This window comes from Phaenicophaeus curvirostris, chromosome 3, assembly GCF_032191515.1.
Source record: "Phaenicophaeus curvirostris isolate KB17595 chromosome 3, BPBGC_Pcur_1.0, whole genome shotgun sequence".
NCBI lineage: Eukaryota > Metazoa > Chordata > Aves > Cuculiformes > Cuculidae > Phaenicophaeus > Phaenicophaeus curvirostris.
Window position 1 is genome coordinate 63,330,519 of NC_091394.1, and position 16,861 is coordinate 63,347,379.

Sequence of the window (16,861 nt, forward strand, 5' to 3'; positions counted from 1 at the left end):
GTAGGGTATATGGTTTACTGTTAGATATTTAGCTGGTTGTTGGTATTACTTTCTCTGAATGCATGAAGCACTACAATGTTAGGACCAGAAAATTCAGAAACAAAAATCTGTTTTACTTGTACGATGTATGATTTTCTTTTCTGGTCTTCTATTATACTGACTAATTTAAACAAACATTAAAATATTTATGCATAGCAGCTGGTGTAAGGACTTTCTGGGTGTGATAGGATGGTTCTAAAACTAACTGACTGCATGCCTTCGTGTTACTTGCATGTTGTCCCTAACTTTCTCCTGAGGCTGTCAGATATCAATAAACATTTGATACTTTTATTTTAAAAAAAACAAACAACAACCACAAAATTCTGTAATTGTTGTTGTAAAAGCTAATGCAATCAAAGGAATAAAAAAAGAGAGATAATATTGCAAGGAAATGTTTATTGGAAAAAGTCTCAGTGTGTGTGTGTTTTTCTTTTTGCTGACTATAAGCTATTTTAGTTTTGGGAGGGTGGGGTATGTGTTTTAGAAACTTTTCCTATGCATCATATGACAACACTGTCAGTGTAGGAAACTGGTGGCTGTAGAAAACCAACTGCGGACAACTGTGTAAATGCTTTTTTTTCCCCTACATAAATACCAGAACCATGCACTTCCTGAAGCCTGCCATAGAGGCTGGGTTTTGTAAATGAGTGATAAACATGCTGGATTTCCTTGTAGTATTAGATTTCCAGTAATGTCTTGAGAGAAAAAAATGCAATTACTAGAAATTTGAATGGCTGTTTGGGACCCAGTCAGGTATTAACACAGCCTAACTAGAGGTTCAGAGAATTTCCTAGTAGTGACAAAGTAACTGCTTTTTTTCTTTCTTCTTTCTGTTTTTTTTTTCCTTTGTCCTTCAGCCAGATAGGTTGAAGCAGTTTGGCTTGACAGCGAGAGCTTCTGAAGAGAAAGTACCTCCTGCAAGGCCTCGAGTGGCTTTCCAAACGCCGGTGCCTGTCACTTCAGCCTCTCCAGTGAATGAAGATTTCCACAAGGGACTGGCTAGCACTCTTGGTGAAATAACAGCCCCCAGGTGCTTCACTGTCCCATTCATGTTGCATGTTAAATGAGCTTGGTGTTCAACATGTTATTTCTGCTTAGAAAAACACAGCTCAGTGGTGCTATTGATCCTTCTCCTAGGAAGTAACGGAGATAAAAATAACATTTTGACATTCAACAACAAATGAACAGAAAAAAAACTACCTTGCACTGAAAAAACCTTTAATGTCTATCTGGTCACAGTTTATTTTGAAAAATCTGGGGAGGCTGGGTTATCTGTGAATGCAGCTCTCAGTGGATGCTTGAATACAATAAGGGTCGTGCCGTGGAAACAGTGTCTGTGTCTGCAATATTGAACCGCATTGCGAGGGTGCTTGGGGACATGCCCAGCAGTGTCTGTATTGTTAGAAGGCTGGTGTAGCATGAGTTTGGTCTGTATCAATTAAGGCTCAGGAATGCAGTGTAGGCAAGGATAACTTCCACTAGACCCTGTGGTTCTAAACTGTTTTGAGGGTGAGAAGGAGCTTTAGGCATGTGGCTGAAGCTGTGCTGTGCCACTTGCCCTTTGACCAGGGACTAATTCTTGGCTAGTTTTATTTACTGTTGCTGATGTGACCAGGAAGTATCATTAACCAAACCATTTAAAGAAAGCGTGGTTGTTTTATGGTCTTAGTTCTCTGGAATAGTGTGGGTTCATGTACTACTCCCTAAGGGAAGGTTAATTCCTTACTGAGGCTTATTGTATTGTATTCCTACATGGCACAAATAAGAGGTCTTGGGCTGAGCTAAATCTGGAGATTTCTTAGAGTGAATTCTCTATCTTTTTAAAAATTTCTTCTTTTGATGATATTTATTTTTAGTTGTACAACAAACCAAAAAAATTGTGTTCCTTTTTTCTTTAAGGCTTGCACCAATGCCGCCACCTCCACCACCAGTTTTGGTAGAGAACTATAGAACACCTTATGATGATGCGTATTACTTTTATGGGGCTAGAAATCCTTTGGATCCCAATCTTGCATATTGTAAGTTGCTTTTTGGTGGATTGGTCACTAGAGTGATTCATATGACTGCTTTTAATCTCATTAAATGATGAATAACGTAGAACTAGTAACAGCAATTTAAACCTATTTCTTAAATGTGTACTGAATGAAAAGCAGGCTTTTTCAATACTGGTTTTGAATGAAGTTGTTTTCTCCAACTTACAACAGAGAGGCTGTGGCTTCCAGAAATCTTGTTCATCACTTGAACAAGCTCTGGTCTCAGCTGCTTAGCCATTACTCCTCCCAGGTATTGTTTCTCTTATCAAAACTATAAAGAAAATTATGTTCTAACAATTTCAGATGTAATTTAAAATATTTTTAAAGGAACTGTATGAAGTAATTGAACTTTCTAAGAACTCCTATTTTAGCTACCCTTTGAATGCTTCATGATGATTTCAGGAGTGAAACACCTGGGAGGCGTGTGTGTGGGTTCTGGATTGTGTGGTGTTTGGACTGATTTTTTTTTGTTTGTTTTTTGCTTTTTATATGGGCAAAACCCAGAAATACTTTAAGAAAAGTTTTTCTGCTACCTTCACAGAAAAGTTAAAATAAAGGGGGGAAAACTCCTTACAGTAATAAGTGTTTTACTGGTGGATTTGTATGAGATATTTACCCACTGGGCATTTTCAGGAATACTAGAGATTTAAGAGCAAAAGTTTTTTTAGATTTTTTTATATTTTCCAGGGTAATTTTCTCCTTACCTTGAAATGTGATAGCTTATGGCTTGAGATTTGATAACTTATGGTTTGAGAAAGGTGTGGTGGGGTTTGGTTTTTTGGACTTTTTTTTGTGGTGGTGGTGGTGTTCTGGGCACCATTTTTACCTTTTCTTTGTGATCTTATTTTTGGACCACAGTTTTAACTCGCAGAAGGATTTTATTTTGGGGGGCAGAAGGCGAGTGTTCACGGTGGATGGTTTTTTGTGTGGTTTATTTTTTGGTTGTTTATTTAGCCTTGTATCAATACAATGTCTAGGGTAAAATGGCTTGCAGTTTATAGCACTAAAGAAACTAATGCTTAAAATTCACATATGAGAGTTAGGTTATTTTAAAGCTGGAATATTGCTACTGCTTAAAATTCCAAAGTGTGAAATTGCTCGAGAGATGCATCTCTTAATTTCATGAACACAAGCAGTAGTTTGTGGGGTAATTTCAAGCCCTGCTGTGGCTGAGTGCTGCAGGTCCTATTTCAGTAAGAGTACAGATGCCAAATACTGCATTTCTGCAAGAGGCAGGGGGCTGTCCTTGCAGGAGAGGATATAGTTGGAAAGCATGAAGGAAGACAAGTGTCACATTAAGCGAGTTATTTCTTTTTGTTACTTCATTGTAGGATGTGTTAATGAAGAAATTTGTAAATTTTGAAGGGATTTAATTATATTTAAGAATCAGATTTGTACCTTGGCATTGTGTTTCTTGCTTTAGTGGGCATTAAGGATTAGCTAAGTTTGTTATGGAAGTTGAGAGTCTGGTTTGTAATTCTGTAGTCATGGAGTTTGAGCAGTGAGTTCTATTCTTTTAAGGTAAATGTTTATATTCAAGTATTTAAAATAGTAATTCTTTTTGCTGTTTAGATGGTACAGGTATGATGGGAATGCAACCCACACCTAATCTGGATCCTCCTTTAGGCCAAGCCCCACTAGAGCAATCTGTGTAAGTATTATCTGTATTCATATTCTGTTGGTATTTTTCTCTATTGATATGCTACTCATGTTGGGAGTGTTTTGTTGACAACGGATATGCCTTTGAAATAAAGTGTGTTAAAGACAATTCTTCAAACTTCTAATTAGTTTTATCTAAACAATAATTCAGTGAACTCCTGATTTTATATGGATTTATGAAACTGTTTGAGATTATAAACGATCAGGCTGTGGAAAACAACACTCTTAAATGTTTCAGGCAGGGATTTTTTTTTATTTCCCCCACCTTGGACCTTATGATGTCATCCTTTCATATGTGTGATTTTCTAATTCAGAAGTAACATTGGACAGAGGAATACTGGAGACAGACAAAGAAGCATAGGAGTATTTTCTGAAGAAAAACCAAAGCCTTCCAAAGAGGCAACATTGTCTTATCAACAAGAATTACAAGAGCAGGTACTGAGTGGTAAAGCTTCTGATGGTTTCTTTTTTTTACTTTTGTACTTTTTCAAATATATTTATTTGTTTTATAAGTAAAAAACTCTTCCTCTTCTCATCACTCCTTTCCTCCCATTCCTCTGACTCCACTTTAGCTCATTTTACCTCCTCAGGTGGACAGTAAGCTATCCCAATTTTTTTTTCAGAGGCAGAGGGTGTGTGAAAACTGACAGTGTACGGATTAGTTCCAGGCATGGAGTTCTATGTAATTATTTTCATAAACATAAGAACTTGCATCTTAAAAGCAATGAGTTTAATTGCTCTGATGTTCCCATTGAAAGATTGTGTTTGAGAGTTATTGCTATAATTATTAGGAACACTCTAATTTCAGTAACTTCTTCATGATCATTTGGATACTAAATCTGAAGCTTCACTAATGTTTACTTCCAGTGTATTTGTAAGTGGTGTCCTATCTCTTTTCAACTTCCTTGTTGATAGACTAGACAAATTTCTTGAGTCTCCTACTCATTTCGGTGGCCTTTTGCTGCTGCACCTTGTGGGAGTTCATATTTATAACATGAATTTTACCATGATAAGACATGTTATTTCAGAAGAGATTTTGCTAGAACCCAGTTCAGTGTAAAGTTTTCTTATCATGTTGTTCTTTATGTATTTTTTCAGTGGAGGTAAGTAATTGCTGTAGAAAATATTCCACTTCTAATTATGATTGTGCATAGGGATAAAAGAGATGCTGCCAATCAAGGTCAAATTAACAATAAAATAAATATTTAGGAACAGTGTCCGATATTGCCCTTATGCTTCTCTGAAGGCATTTTAGCACTGTAGTCTCAAGTAGTAAGTTTTATCTTGCCATATGAGAGACTGCGCTAGTTGGCATACAAGTCTGATAAACATGATGAGGTATAGCCTTTTAAAGTTAAGTTGCTTATGGTTGAAAGGAAACAGAATATGTTTTGCTTTTTTTGCCTGTAGGCAAACCTGACTTACCATTTTTGTAAACAGTTGAAGGGGCCAGATGGATCTCTGTGTTAATTCATTATATCTCTTGCAAAACTGTATGACTGCTTGATAAAGAGAAACATTCATCTAAGGCACAGAAGTAATAAAGTTAAGAAAAATACATTAATATAGATCAGCTACATAAATAGCAATGAATATTTTAAAAGCTTTGAAAAGAAGTTGGACTTTGTAAAACAGCTATTCTCTTTATGAATGCTACATTAAATTAGTAAGAGACTTAGTTATGTAAATTTAACTTGATTTTGAAGAAAAGGAAGGTGTGGGCAGTTCTGTGTTATTTGCATACATCATCACATATTGCTGCAGAAAAATATTTCATGAACAGTTGTAGAAATGTGTAGCATCCTACCAAGGCATTTATTATTAAGAGTCTCTCTATCTCATCAGGTCATGTCCAGTCTAATTTTTCATTAAACAAAATATACAAGGTTGAGAGAAGAAAGTGCTGTAGTATTGTAATATTGCCTGTTCACTTTTCAGACAGTATAAAGTTTTGTATCATAAGATCCAGGGATATGGGACTTTTGATCTACTGGAAGTGTCTGATGTGAACATTTCTGGAACTTGGAAGTCTTTAAGTGTGTATTTGCATGTTTTTTCTGGGGTTATGCACAACTGTACACGCACATTTTGATAGCAGTATTCAATGCATTGTCTGCAGTATAGGCAGTGAAATGTTTGCAGTTTGCTTGATATTGGTGGGGGAAAGGGTAATGATAGCACTCAGCTTCCTCCATTAACTTTTAATTAAAATTATATTTAATACGATGTTTTCATGCATCTGACTTTGCTTTTTTTGGTTTCAGATAAGAGAGAGAGAGGAACGACGCAGGCGAGAGAGGGAGGAGAAGGAACACTATGAAGCCAAGTTAGAAGCAGAAATGAGGAATTACAACCCCTGGGGAAAAGGTGGTGGTGGTGCTCCTCTCAGAGATGCAAAAGGAAATCTGATAAGTATGTTTGCCAAAATTACATTTTGTCTATTTCAGATCTATGTTTTCTTGCTCTTGTAAAAGCTCTATTCAGATACACTGTTCCTAGTTATTCAGATATGTTACGCCTACACTGGTAGCCCTTTATTGACAAATAGAAATACTTGTTTCCAGCGGATGTATCACAGAATGGTTTGGGTTAGAAGGGACCATAAAGATTGCTTAGCTCCACCCCTGCTGCCATGGGCAGGGACACCTTCCACTAGACCATGTTTCTCAAAGCCCCATCCAGCCTGTCCTTTAACATTTCCAGGAATGGGGCCACCATGATTTCTCTGAGCAACCTGTTCCACCCTCACAGTAAAAAATTACTTTTTAAGTCTAATCTGAATCTCCCCTCTTTCTGTTTAAAGCTGTTACCCCTTGTTTTATCAGTACATTCTCCTGTTAAAAGTTCCTCTCCATCTTTCCTGTAGCTCTCTTCAGGTGCTGGAAGGCTGCTGTAAGGTCTGCCTAGAGCCTTCTCTTCTCCAGACTGGACAAGCTGAACTCTCTCAGCCTGTCCTCATAGCGAAGATGCTCAAGCTCTCTGATCATCTTCGTGACTCTCCTCTGGATATGCTCCAACAGGCCTATGTCCTTATGTTTGGGGTACTAGAGCTGAATCGGTATTCCAGGTGAGCTCTCATGAGAGCAGAGCAGAGAATCAGCTCCCTCGCCCTGCTGGTCACACTTCTTTTGACGCAGCTCAGGATATAGTTGGCTTTCTGGGCTGTGCAGGCACACATTTCTGGGTCATGTTGAGCTCATCAACCACCGCCCCAAGTCCTTCTCCTCAGAGTTTCTCTCAATGCATTCTCTACCCAGCCTGTATTTGTGCTTGGGGCTGTGCCAACCCAGGTGCAGGACTTTGCACTTGGCCTCATTGAACTTCATGAGTTATGTATGGCTCCAGCTCTCAAGCCTGTCAAGGTCCCTCTGGATGGCATCACTTTTCTCCAGTGTGTTGACCAGACCACACAGCCTGATGTTATTGGCAATCTTGCTGTGGCTGCATTCAATTCCACTGTCCATGTCACTGATGAAGATGTTAAACATCACTGGATCCCATACTGACACCTGAGAAATTCCACTCATTGCTGGCCTCCACTTGGAAATCAAACCATTGACCTTAACTCAGAACTGAGTGCAACCATGCAGCCAGTTCCTTATCCACTGAGTAGTCCATCCATCAAGTCCATGTCTCTTCATTTTAGAGACAAGGTTGTTGTTCAGGACAGCGTCAAAAGCTTTGCACAAATCCAGGGAGATGGTGTCAGTTATTCTTCTCTTATCCACCAGTGCTGAAGTCCCATCGTAGAGGGCCACCAGATTTCTTGGGCACTCTGCCATTAGTGAATCCATGTTGGCTGTCATCACTACCTCTTTATATTCCATATACTTTAGCATAATTTCCAGGAGGGTTTGCTTCATGATCTTGCCAGGCCAGAGTTGAGGCTGACTGGCCTGTAGTTTTCCACGTCTTCCTTTTTTTCGGTTTTTAAAAATGGAGATTGTTTGCCCTTTTCCAGTCAGTGAGAAATGAACTGGACTGTCATGACTTCTCAATTATGGTGGAGAGTGGCTTATCAGCTTCCTCCACCAGTTCCTTTAGGACCTACAGATGCATCTTATCAAGTCCCATGGACTTGTGCACCTTCAGGTTCCTTAAATGGTCTTGAACCTGGTCATCTGCTGCAGTGAGTGGTTCTTCATTCTTGCCATTGCCTTCTGCAACTTGAGCAGTGTGGCCAGAGCAAATGCTGATGAAGACTGTAGCAAAAGTCATTGAGTACCGTCAGCTTTCTCCATATCCCAGGCAACTAGGTCTCCTGTTTTCTTCCAGAGAGGGCTCACATTTTACCTAATCTTCCTTTTATCAGTGATGTACCTATAGAAGCTTTGCTCATTGCCCTGGACATATTTAATTCTATCAGGGCTTTATCTTTCCTAACCGCATAATGTCACCTGTGCACTCTATGAATAGGGAAGTGAGTAATTATTTTAATTTCAGTAGAATTGTTCAAAGCGTGCAAGTTGAACAAAATGGGAAACAGAGGATATGTCAACTCCAAATGAGTTGAAAATGCAGTAGTAAAGGGAGAATGAGAAAAGCAAGCTCTTGGAATCAACTGCAATACAAAAATGCTAAAGTTCATTGTGATAACTCTTTTAAAATATTTTCCAGAATTTTTTTTTTACTCTTTTTAGTTTTTGAAGTCACTTCTAGGCTTAGAAAGCTCTACTTGTGACATGGAAAATGGAAGTGTGTTTGAATAAATATATAAAGCTAAGTGGAAAAAATAAATTTCCCCAAGCAAAATGGCTGGTAAATGGCTGCATAAATAGCAGTCAGACAGTAGCCATGTTTTTTTAAGATATTATTTTTTTCCTAAGTGCTATTTTATACAAGATGGGACTATATAGATAGCTATGACTGGGGCAAGTTGTTCATCCATCCCTCCAGTAAATGGGAGATAGATGTAACATTAAAACTCAGTTTCCTGATTCTGGTTCCTGCCAAACTCTATAGCAATATCTTATCTAAAACAAAAATAGTACTCGGTAGGCACAATTAAGTTGTATATTTCAAAATAAAATTATTAACACTAACTTCACTGAAGTACCACAGGTCCTCTTTTGTTGAATGCTTTTCCACACAGTCTACAGAACAGTTTTTGAAGTCCCCTTAATAATCACTTTCTCGTTTCAGCTAAGCCAAATGGACTTGAAAATTTCTTCTCCTTTTCTCACCCCCAGGGATCTGAATACTTCCAGTTAATCTGGGAATAAAGAGAATACCTAATGAATTACCTAGAGTAAATCGAGTGGGGTCTCAGTTTCCTCTTCCAGAAAGCTGAATACACTAGTGGAAGCGGTAGTAGTTACAGTCCAAAATGAGTGGAAGTGGTAACTTTTAGAGTGAATTAGTCTTATGCTTTAAAACCTGTTCATTTCTGATGTGAAGCAAGTTGATTTTCTTGTTATTGAAATATGATGATGAATTCTGATTTGATTTTTAAAATACATCTTCTAGTAACAAAACGAGACTTTTCAAAGTATTGAACGCTTACTGAATAACGGTTCTGTTTTATGACACCTGACCAACATAACACTGTATTCACAGTGTAGTTCGATGGTAGGCGATAAAGCTTAAATGCTTTTTTAAAGATCATGTGCTCAAATAATAAGTTCAGAGGCTTGCGTTGAGTATCCAAGCTTATATTTATCCCCAGAGTGGATAGAGTGCTCACTCTGTCTAACTTTAGGCTCTGCATTTAAGTGTCTGGCTTCTTTCTCTTGAGTTTGTAATGGTGTGCATAAAGTGGGCCACAGGTAAGCATAGGTCACTTACATTAACTTGAGCTCTTTATGTATCTCCTGAGGACCATATCTCTGTCAACGATGAACCAAGAAGAAGGAGTTTCTTAGCCTGTTTTCCTGAATTTCATATGTAGTTATTTTTTTGACCATAGTTTAGTGGCATGATGGATCAGCTATGAAGCAAATGTTGTGAAACATAGCATGCTCTTTATGCCATGTCTCTTTTTAATGCAGTGTGACTTATCTTTTTATCCTCTTGACTATGTCTGTAAATAGCTTTTGAGACTCCAGTGTATGCAAAGGCTGCTTTACAGAGAGGGCTGTAATTTAAAGTTCTTGGAATCTATGTGCTTAAATGACTACAATAGTTCATAGTTATCAGAAACGCTAGTTAAAATAATCTCAAACCTGTGTAGTCTTTTTTGTTTTGAAACAGGGATTCTGGGTGTAGTATGGTGAATGCTTCAAAATGAGCTGAGATTAGCATCTTTGAATGGGATTTTTGTGGTAATGGAGAAGGACCATGTAAACATTGGTGAAAATGTTGGATGACACTGTTTTGCTTACATACAGAAAACTGCGCCTGCATTATCACTGAAGACATGAAGACGAAAATACACTTTGGTGCTTCATTGTTGTTGTCGTCGCGCTTCGTAGTAATCAAATAGAGATTCAGTACTGAAAAAACAATACTAAACTGAAAAGTATTTTGCGGCTCTAAGGAAACAGAAGAAGGGATGGTTTCTAGATGCATACTTGTCAACACAGACCTGTCAGTCTTCTTTTTTAGTCTGTGAGGTCTTTATCTTTCCATTTTGTAGGATTTTTGGGTGGGCAAGAGCAGGGAATCATTGCTGTAAAGCATCATTCCTGGCAAAAGAAACCCAGCAAAATATATCTTTTAATCAATGAATTCCCAGTGAATAGTATTTTACCCATAGCTTCTAAATTCTTGTATTTGTGAAAATATTTTGTTCCCGTAGTTGGTATACCCAGGAAAAGTGTAGTCTGCTCAAAAATACCTGTATTTTTGAGAATCTAGGGTCAACATGCCTTTTGTGAGAATAAAACATTATTAACGGTTATCTCCCATTTCCTTTAGCGGACTTGAATATGATGCACAAGCAAAATGAAGATGCATTTCGTAATCCAGAGGCAAGACTATATGAAGATAAAGGGGGCGTTGTATCTGTTGACCTAAGTTTGATCTCCCCAAGACCTGAGAACACTGAAGCGTCTACAAATAAAATAGCAGGTTTTTAAGAATACTGTATTACAGCTCTAAAATAAGTTGTAGTGATCAGATTTCTCTAGTTTCTTTACTCCATTCTGATAATCCTATGATAGTTTTAGTGCTTTCTACCTCTGAAGTCAGTGTCATGCTTCTTTCCCAAACTTCTTGGTTGCTGTCACTGTGTGCACTGAAAATGTATTTTCAAATCTGTCTTGTCCGTAATGATAGATAATAACTATTTAAACACTAAACAGTTAGAATCGGTACATTAGTTTTCCAGGTTCAATTTTACCTAATCAGATCTTCATACATACTTCTTTTTTTTCACTTTTAAATGACGCAGTAAAGTACAACTGCATAGTAGGAGAGAAGATGGAATAAAAGAGGAAGAGGGTCTGCAGGTCAGTGATGTTGAAAGTGGAGTTGAAATGGGGACAGTAGCTAGGTTAGTAAGTTCTAGAAAATTACAGGTAAATCAGGTCTCTATATATACCTGTGCACTGCCTCCAGGTTCTAGGTTTTTTTATTTTGTTTTCCTATTTAAAACCAAATGCATGGTTCTCTCTCTTTTTATGTTTTGTGAGATGTCTGCATGAGAGTGCTGTGGTACTCCAGACCTATCCCAAGTCTGGGATGGGCAAAGGTCAGGATCAGGATAGGTGGTGGTCTCCTCAAGTCAGCTTATGTGCTGCTTATCTTTCTCTTGCCTGAACTGTTGCACTTCAGTTTAAAGAATTATGTTGTATTTGGTGCATAGATCTACTTCTGTGAAACAGGCAAGGCCAATAAAGCAATAATGCAGAATGGCAAAGAGCCCTCTGGCTAGACCGCTTGTTTTGGATCAGAAGGTGTTGCAGATCAGCAGTGGAACTTCATATTTTTGCACCTTTCATTTCATTAGTCAGACAGTAATGTGGCTTTGTGTAGGTTTTGGTGATTGGTTGGTTGGTTTTCTAACACCATCCCATTAAAGAGGAACTTTCAGGGTAATAGCTAGTACACAGTAAGTTCATTCCTCTATACGTTCCACAGTAACTTGTGTGTCTTTTGTCCATGCCTTTTAAATGGTATATAAACTTTATTCTGACTTTCTGCATGGGAAGTATCCTGAGTGAAATAAATCCATCCTGAAAAAGCCACATTTAAAGTTAGTTATATTTTGGAAGTATCCGATCAATGATTCTATGCAATGAAAAACAGCACTAACCTCAAAGTGTACTACTTGGTTATGCAGGCATGTGCTCGTAAAGCTGGGCAGTAGCAGTAACCATATGCATTCCTGCAGGAGTAAGTGTATATATCTGCTTTCATCTCACTTGGGTGAGAACAGTGACAGCTGTGTTCAGCTCAGCAGAGCTGTGGCTCTTGCACATTCTTGAGGCACTGTCCTTTGGAGCAGACAGGAGTGAAGAACATGCTGTGGCAGGTGACAAGTTAACGTGGCTTACTCTACTTTTCCTTCACTTATTTCTTTTCTCCTCTGCTTGTAGGGATCTTGTTCTTCAAAACCTGTTCTGTGCGGTAACTGAGCTAATTCCCCTTTCTAGAGCTTTTGGGACTGTATGTTTATGATGCTTTCATAATTCAGGGCTGAGAATAACTCAATAAGCTCTCCCCACTGTTGTTGCTCCCAGTACAGGGGAGGAAGTTGTTGAGCTGGAAGAGACCTGACACTTCATAGTGTGGAAGAGATCCTATACTGGCAATATGAAAGTTTCTGACTGCTTAGAATTTTATTAGCCAGATTTTGGCTATTTTTTGTAGCATCCGTTGCTATTTTACCTAAACATTTGTTCTGACAGAATATTTTGTTTTTAGAGTGAATCACAGAATCACAAGGTTGGAATAAACCTAAGGAACAGAACTACTCTGCTAGAGCAGAGTAATTACAAGGAGTAGAGTTATGAGATGTAAAATCTCTCTTATTCTAATTAACTTACAGGTAACATTTTTAGATATTAAACTGTAGATTGGACAGTGGAATATATGCCTTTTATAGGTGTTATTTTCTAAAAATAGAGATGGCTTGGACATTGTTAGTTGAGCAGTTAAAACCTGCCCAACTAACAGTTGAGGTCAACTCAAAAACAGCGTTCTAGAGACAATGTAAGAAGTTATAATCACAGCTATTGTTTTCAGCTGTAGCCTTGAATTATGACTATCATAAAATACCTTTTGAAACAAGTGTCTCCGATTCCTGCTTCCTCACTCTGGCTCACTCTCTTAAATTTGCTTTGTCTCTTATCTGTAATTTTTTTTTTTTTCCGCATTGTCTCCTCCCCTAGGTTTTACATTTGCACAGACTTCTCCTTTTGCTCGAGGGAATGTGTTTGGTGAACCACCATCTCCACAGCATCTTAAGCGACAAGAGTCATACAAGAACTTTCTTCGTCTACAGGTGAATGAATGCAACAATTGTCATCTTGTTAAATAAATTTAAAAAAAAATAAATAAGAGAGGTTACAGTCAAAAGTAAATAATCAGATACTGCTCAGCAAAGACCTTATCCAATCGTAGCCAGATTCTGTACACAAGAGGTATACTAAGAGCCATATGCTATTGCATCTCAGATTTTTGCCTTACATAAGCGATGCCTATAAAAATAAGGCTATTAATAGTTGGCTTCATTAATCTAGATTGTCTTTTATTTTTTTCCTAAGCACAGCTCTCTAAATAGAGTATTGAGCTCTGAAATGGTGCACACAGTACAAGTTTGCATACATAAATATGTAAAGAAAGACAGATGTTCGCCATTGGAAGGATACATGATACAAATGCGTATTCATCAGAAAGAAATGCTGATCAGTAGGACAATAATAATGTAGTTACTTATTCATGGTTATATAAAACATGATTGTTCTACTGGTTTCTGTATGTATTTCTTTGCATATGTGCATGTATGTCACAATAATTAAATATCATTATCAAGGAAATCCCAGGTAAGTTCAAAGAGCCTGAATGTCATACAATAGTTTGATGTGAATCTCTTAGAAAAGATCAAGGCTTTTTCCATGTATATTGGAAAGAATATATGTGGGGGAGGTTTCTACCAAAAAGAATAAAGAATGGGCAAATCTTTGACTTCAGTAAGTCAGTGCTGTATCTGAAAATATTATAATTGTGGAAAGGAAAAAGATAATTGCTATGTCTTGTTTTTTTGGTTTGGTTTTCCATCTTACATAATTTAATCAGTGAAGACAAGGATTGTTCCAGCACATCCAGAGTAGAGTAAGCTTTAGGAAATATTCAGGTTTTATTGGTAGCATTTATAATTAGTGTTCTTACTGAAGAGTGGTTCAGTAAAGAGTGACCAAACAGAAACAGTAAAATGTCAGCTCATTTAAAAGGAATTTTGAGGCTGAAATGTAAGACTGGTCCTGGCATTTTTTCATTTACTCCGTAGAGTCTTTGATTGTGCAAGTAGGTACTGTAAAAGTCCATAGAAGATCACAATCGTAATTGTTATTCATCAGATTATTGCTGGCTATTTACACTTGAATACTTTTTTGCTTTATTCTCTAGATCGAAGAAAAGAGACGCAGGGAAGAAGCAGAAAGAGAAAAACTTAGACTGGCAGAAGAAAAAGAAGAAAAACGAATAGCTGAAGAGAGGCTGAGAATTCAAAAAGCATATGAAGATGAACAAGAAGAGAAAAGAAGGAAAGAGGAGGAGGTATAGTGTTTTGATACCTTGACTTTTTTTACATCCTAAACTAACCCTTTGTGATATTTGTTCTCTAGATTAAGAAGGTAAACTGAGAACTGTCCTGTGTATTGGTCCTTGTTTTTACATGGCTCTACATTAGCCGCAGGAGAGGTAGAAATTCTCAGTATTAACTAGCACATACTTCTCTCTTTTTATGGTATGCAACCCACTTGAAGAAGTACTGTTAATTACTCTAAGAAAAATTCTGTGGTTTTATAATTGACAGTGGTGCTCTACTTTCTAAATTAAAGAGTTGGTGAGGCCAATGAAAAGCTTTGTCAAATTGGTACATGAAAAAACAAACTAATTTTTTTTGTTAGCCTCTTAAATCTAGGTTTCCTGCAATTATTTGTATTCTGAATGTAGCTATACATTCGTTCAGAATTTGTAAAGCCATTTTTTGAATTGGCCAGGATATATCTTTGAGATAAGAATACTGCTTGTTTTGGAAGAATGCCAAGCAAATCTAATGAATAATTTTTGTGGTGGTAAACTTATGATTTAATTCTAAACCCAAAACTTTATTTATCATGCTTGGAAAATGGAATGAATTTGCATAATTCAGAATCTCACAAATAATTATAGGAGAAGGGCAGAAGGCCATCAGAGATGGGAGAATCTTTCACTACCCTGCGGGATTATGAAAGATCAGTTCAGGATTTAGGGCATCAAGATTTCTAAGACAGAACCCTAAGCTTATATCCTAGATTCTCTTTCCTACTACGAGCAAGTTAGTTGGATGAGTCTTGCCTTTTGGGTAATAAAGCTGGGCTAGTAGAGAGTGGGAAGCTAGGTGGTATCGTTGTTTTCACAGATACAAGACTAAAATTTTCTCTGTGGGCTTATAGGGTAGTGCACTTTTGTAGTATGTTTTGTTTGAATCTGAATTTTTGGAAATCACTCCTACAGTTGAGCCTGAACTGGCAGCAGCTCTGGGGTCAGAAACCTACTGTTTATTGAAGTTATTGGGAATTTTGTTAAATGATGTTAGCAGAGCCAGGGATGCAGGTGTTCAATATTTGCATGGTATAGTTTTTGATTTGAATGCTTGAGGTCAGCCTAATGAAATAGCTTTTCATGTCACACTAATCACTTCCATGTGCAATTTTAACTTCTTAAAGAAAACCAAAGCAAAACTTTAATAATGTTGAGTCTTTTGTATGTACTAATAATGTTTATGATGTAACAGCGAAGATTAAAAAATAAAGAAATAATTCGATTAGATGAAGAAAGGAAAAAAGAGGCAGAAAAAAGAAGAAAAGAAAAAGAAGAAAAGCAAGATGAACAACTTAGACAGTATTTTGAGAAAGAAAAGATGGAAGAGGAAAAGAAGATGGTATGCTTCAGTGACTTTCTTAAATGCAAATACTTCCTCCTAACTTCTAAGAATAACTGAATTTTAAGGAAATGGCATAATTTCTTACACCTCTGCCTTCAGCATTATTTCCCTCTTAGGTTATCAAGCTGTGGTAAGTTTAGTGCATGTAGAGAACAGCTGATTGAAAGATAACAAACTCATCCTGCAGTGGAGACCTATCTTGCTGATCAAATTGGCGTTAAAGAAATAGTAAAACCAAGATAAATAAGAGCAAGCTGCACTCTGTAATTGGTTTTTATATCTGCAGTGAAGTCACGTGGCCTGCTTTTGCTGAGGTCCAAATACAAATAAAACAAAGTTACATAACTGAAAGGACTGGAGGACTGTTCATCTCTAATGATTATGTCCTTTGTAATTTCATTATTTTTCTTTGGCCTGGATCATGCAAGAAGTCCATCACGTAGAATTCTGATGAACAAAATCTAAGTAAATTGTATAACTATTTCTCTTCTAAAATTTCTGTGTCATTTCTCTAAAATGGGCAGCTAAGATGGGCATGTCTAGAGGAAAAAAAAGATGTAACTTAACCAGAAATTTCAATAACTACATTACAGGAAACAAAAAATCATATTAAATAATTCTTGCAATTTTTTATGCATTTAAGAGTTGAAGGCCAATTAAATAGAAAAACAATTCGTTTAATATAAGCAAAAGCATTTTTCAATCAAATGAAAAATATTAACAAAACTCTTCATGTCAAAAATAATAACTTTATTCAGTATCTGTAGGAATGTATGATTTCAGTCTTGCTTTCCTCCTTGCAGTTTTCAAGGCAGCCTTCTCCCATCGGTCCTGCTCTTCAGAACAAATCAATAAGAAAAGAAGAAAGGATTCCCTCTGCTGAGAGCCATATATCTTACAACACGCAAGTATGATTTTTATTGTCAACTTTTACTGATTTATTTAAGACAGTACAGTGTATTAAATCCTATCAGGTTTTTAATGTTTCCAGTTGTTACTAGCATACCACAAATAACTGGAGACAGGCTTTCTAATAGCCAGTCTTGTAGCTCTGAAAGTTAATGTGGAACTTCATTCAAAGTATTGAAAATATTTTTTG

The 16,861-nt window shown here is 37.1% G+C and overlaps 1 protein-coding gene across 2 annotated transcripts in view; it reads left to right on the forward strand.

Annotated features, from left to right (window-relative positions):
• The window catches only part of CSPP1 (centrosome and spindle pole associated protein 1), a 64,716-nt gene that overhangs the window by 30,515 nt on the left and 17,340 nt on the right, over positions 1–16,861 (forward strand). For both annotated transcript variants that reach the window (XR_011337183.1, XM_069854206.1), the window contains exons 14-23: positions 897–1,069; positions 1,939–2,057; positions 3,645–3,723; positions 4,046–4,166; positions 5,996–6,143; positions 10,587–10,739; positions 13,004–13,116; positions 14,241–14,390; positions 15,613–15,759; positions 16,566–16,670. Coding sequence is in view for 1 of the 2 variants with exons in the window: in XM_069854206.1 (XP_069710307.1) it covers positions 897–1,069; positions 1,939–2,057; positions 3,645–3,723; positions 4,046–4,166; positions 5,996–6,143; positions 10,587–10,739; positions 13,004–13,116; positions 14,241–14,390; positions 15,613–15,759; positions 16,566–16,670 (1,308 nt within the window). In the remaining variant the exon portion in view is untranslated. The remainder of the gene's footprint in view (positions 1–896; positions 1,070–1,938; positions 2,058–3,644; positions 3,724–4,045; positions 4,167–5,995; positions 6,144–10,586; positions 10,740–13,003; positions 13,117–14,240; positions 14,391–15,612; positions 15,760–16,565; positions 16,671–16,861) is intronic.